The sequence below is a fragment of the Charadrius vociferus genome, unplaced genomic scaffold (genome assembly GCF_000708025.1).
Source record: "Charadrius vociferus isolate BGI_N301 unplaced genomic scaffold, ASM70802v2 scaffold162, whole genome shotgun sequence".
NCBI lineage: Eukaryota > Metazoa > Chordata > Aves > Charadriiformes > Charadriidae > Charadrius > Charadrius vociferus.
The window spans coordinates 5,081,540-5,085,874 of NW_009647236.1; the positions used below are offsets into that span (position 1 = coordinate 5,081,540).

The 4,335-nt window shown below is 45.3% G+C and overlaps 1 protein-coding gene across 1 annotated transcript in view; it reads right to left on the minus strand.

The window, feature by feature from the left end:
- Positions 1-727, minus strand: part of GTPBP8 (GTP-binding protein 8 (putative)) — a 3,700-nt gene extending 2,973 nt beyond the window's left edge. Inside the window, exon 1 of the mRNA XM_009879962.1 lies at positions 716-727. Within this exon, the coding sequence (XP_009878264.1) occupies positions 716-727 (12 nt within the window). The remainder of the gene's footprint in view (positions 1-715) is intronic.
- Between the last annotated feature and the right edge of the window lie 3,608 nt (positions 728-4,335).

Below are 4,335 nucleotides of genomic sequence, written 5' to 3' on the forward strand. Positions count from 1 at the left end.
CCAGTTTAAAGCCACCCCCCCTCGGCCTGTCACTACACACCCTTGTAAAAAGTCCCTCCCCATCTTTCCTGTAGGCCCCCTTCAGATACTGGAAGGCTGCTATAAGGTCTGCCCGGAGCCTCCTCTTCTCCAGGCTGAACAACCCCAACTCTCTCAGCCCGTCTTCATAGGAGAAGTGCTCCAGCCCTCAGATCACCTTCATGGCCTCCTCTGGACCCACTCCAGCAGGTCCATGTCCTTCTTCTGTTGAGGGCCCCAGAGCTGGACACAGTACTCCAGGTGGGGTCTCACCAGAGCAGAGTAGAGGGGCAAATCCCTTCCCTCGACCTGCTGGCCACGTTTCTTTGGATGCAGCCCAGGATGCGGTTGGCTTTGTGGGCTGCGAGCGCACCAGAACAATGAAAGCGGTTGCTGGTGAGAGTTGGGTTAATGGTGTAAACCTAGGGAAAACCCTCTGTATTCTACTTTAGTCCTGTAAGTTACATCCTCTTAAAATCTGCTTCGTTTCACAGCAGCTCAGATGTGCATAGCTCAGGACAGCCCACAATCACTGGCTGCTGTGTGCATACGTAGAAGAGTGCTCCCAAATAAATCTACAAATGACTTTCATTTGGTTCCAAACCAGTTTGAAGCCTACAGACTCTCTTCAGTTTCCCATATAAGCTGAGAAGGAGCACTTGCACAATGATGGAATGGCCAATGGAGTATTCCATACCATAGCTGTCATGCTCGGTATATAAATGAGGGTTGGCTGCGTGGTCCTGGCTGCTGGCTGGGGTTTCACAACAACACCACTCCAGGAGGCAGATTTCCACATTTCTATGCCAAACTGTGACACACAAAACGGCGCAAGTGCTCTTGGGTATCTTTGCCTTGGTCTCCCATGTAGCTCACCGCTGCTGGCAGCAGGCTTGCCTGCTTGAAATCACCCTACAGTAGTTACCCTGCTGGAAGCACATATCCTCCAGCTCACTACTCCCAGAACAGCCGGCCAGAGACAGGAGGGAAGGCAGCAGAAGAAACCGACTGGCCCATTTAACAGTGCGTCTGCAGGTGTGATGATGTGAACAGAGGCGCCCAGTTCACAGGCTAGTGCCCCAGTCACTAATTAAGTCTCCCTTTTTAATGTGACAATACCTACATAGGCAACAGGAACAAACTGAAATGTCATAGGACCTTCTGAATACATCGAATTTTAGCAAAGGGCTGGATAAACAAGAGCATCCAGTAGACCCACATCTAAAACCTGATGATCAGAAGTGTTCATTTCAGTGGAACGTGTTTTTTTTTTTTTCCTTGGACCAAACTGCAGACTAGGTTCTCTGTGGGCAGACCATGCAGAGACTGGAAATAGCAGGTTACTATGGACAGACCTGGTAAAATATCAACATTTAAGCCTGCTTTGTATCTCCCCTGAAAGACTCCACTTTCTATTCCATATATTATTGCCAAACATTGGGCATTCAGACTAAAATTGCCTGTGGCTTATGTCTGTGGCAGCAGATGTCTCTTTTCAGTTGTGGGATGCGTAGTTCAGATGTTAGGGAATGCCTACAAAAATAATTCAGTTGAAACTACAAACTCTGACAGTCATTCCTCTGGACTATGAAGGAAGGAATCTATAACCATGGACACTGACCTAAGTGCCAAACAATGGTGAGGACCACAGAGTGGGAAGGAAGTAGTGACACCAGTTGTCTAGTCTGGTCTGATCTTCTCTATCCCAGCATCGGGCAACATGTCAAACCATAATTCATTTCAGATCCCCCTCAGAGAAGAGTAGCTGTGGCACCAGCTGGAGATGGACTTCTGAGAGAGCAGGGAGCGCTCCTTGTGTGCTTGGCAGTTGGTTCGGGTCTTGTAAGCCAAAGCCAACTGGCCTTTGAGCTTCATTTCCAAGAAGAGGAACCGAGACCAAATATTGTCACCAGGAAGCATGCCAGAAAGGACAGAGTGCGTGCACCAACCTTTCTGCTTTTTCATGACGTAAAGAGCACTACTGACTGTGTCCCAATCTGTGATTTCTTCTAAAATACAGCCTGTGTTCTTTCCACTTGGAAGGTAGTTTAGGAACTAGAGCTACTAGGATAGACAGTTTTAAAGGCTAAATTACTTGTATAAAATACTAAGAAGCTCTGCATTTTGCTTTATGCAAACTATTCTATTTAGGGGGGAAAAAAGCATCTCTGCTTTAGAAGGAATTCAAAGCCACAAACCTCTCAAGGGCCAGACATTCTGAAACAAAAAAAAAAAATTAAAAGTAAAAAAAATAAAAACACTCAGTAGTGGGAAAGTTTTTTAAAAGTTCTCAAGTAAAGTAATTGAAGAGAAAGGCATTATTGTTCATGTGGCAGCCAACACTGCTAGTCCTACATGAAGAGTAGTGCCCACTGGCTTCACTGAACTGAAATTCTGTTTTTGATATTAATCTCAAATTTGATGAATATCTTCCATTTGTGCCTGATCTGACCTCTGCTGCAGCAATTGTTTTTTGCCCTTCAGCCTTTGAGGAGAGGCAAAGAGCAGAAGACAGAATTAATTACTCCATCCATTTTCTCAGAGTCTTGGTCATTAGCACAGGAAAAAAAAAGAGTGCTGTGAATATGTAGAAGAGAAGGAAATTTTGTGTCTTAAGGGTGGTAAATCAGTTAGAAACCCTTTGAATCTGGGCTGAAAAAATAGAAGTAGTGCCAATAATACTGGCTGGTGAAGACACTGACAAATGGAAAAGCTCCCCATGATCAGTGCAGGTGGGATGGAGAACCATATAACCATTACATCAAGAACTGATCTGAGATAAGTTTGTTTCCTTAATGCTGGTTGCCATGGCCATGACCAGGACCATGGTAGTAGCAAGTATCTCTTGAAATAAAGGAACTGGTAAAGAAGGAAGACAGTGTCATGTGTTTTCTCCCCAGTCTTGCTGTGCCTCATGTCATACAGTGATTTTATTGCAGAGACATTCAGAATATCAGACAAAGCTGTGTGAGAACACTTCTGTACTCCATATCCTTAATCAGGTTTATCAGCAGGGCTCCTGCCTTCATACAATCCGTATCTGCGTTAAAATAGTGCAGTGGCATGAAAAAAAAAGGCTCAAATAATATAATTCCTGCTACAAGGTTCCAAGCAAAGTACCAGCTTATCCGAGAGCCTAGTGTCACATGGCTGAGATCCCACAACATACGTATTTGTTTGTAATAATCATCTAGAAATGTGCTCTTATTACCTCATCAGTTTGAGATTACCCTTTTTAGCATACTGAAGCTTTTGTGGGCATAGCATCCAAAGGCTGTCAGGCAACACAATTCAGGGGTACCGATGGCTCACATGGGCCACAGTTCCAAGTTTCAGGTTGTAAAAACTGGTGGGGATGGTCTCATTCTGTCCCTTGCAGATCTACAACATGTTTACTCAGATTACAATATTCTCTAATGGTCTGGCCCTAAAGCATTTCTGATGCAGGCAAAGTGTTTAGGCGATAATTTATAAATCCAGTAATAGCTTCAGCAAATGCCTTCCTCTTCACTCCCGAAAGGAAACGCCTTAGTTCAGGAATTACAAATGCTCTGCCTAAAAGTTAACACAGACTTACCACATCAATCCTAGAAAGCAACAACGAACATCCCTGAAAGTAAAATGTTTTGTTTTGAATGTGATATAGTCGATCACTCAAAAAAAAAAAAAAAAAAAGGAACTTTTCAAAGTGAGTGTTGTTGCTTGCTTTGACCAGGAGATGGAGAGTCAAATGCAGCTAGAGCCTGGGCCCTGACAAAAGCACTCACAAAAGGCTTGCACAGCAGCAAGAGCATGAATCATAGAATCATAAAATCACAGAACGGTTTAGGTTGGAAGGGACCTTACAGATCATCTAGTTCCCCCCCCCCTGCCACAGGCAAGGACATCCCCCTCTAGACCAGGTTGCTCAAAGCCCCATCCAGCCTGGCCTTGAACACCTCCAGGGATGGGGCATCTACAACTTCGCTGGGCAACCTGTTCCAGTGCCTCACCACCCTCAGAGTGAAAAAAATTTTCCTGATATCTAATGGGAATCTACCCTCTTCCATTTTGAAGCCGTTACCCCTCGTCCTATCACTACATGCCCTTGTAAAACGCCCCTCTCCAGCTTTTCTGTAGGCCCCCTTCAGATACTGGAAGGCTGCAATAAGGTCTCTCTGGAGTCTTCTCTTCTCCAGGCTGAACAGCCCCAGCTCTCTCAGCCTGTCCTCATAGGAGAGGTGCTCCAGCCCTCTGATCATCTTTGTGGCCCTCCTCTGGACCTGCTCCAACAGGTCCATGTCTTTCCTATGTTGGGGGCTCCAGAGCTGGATGCAG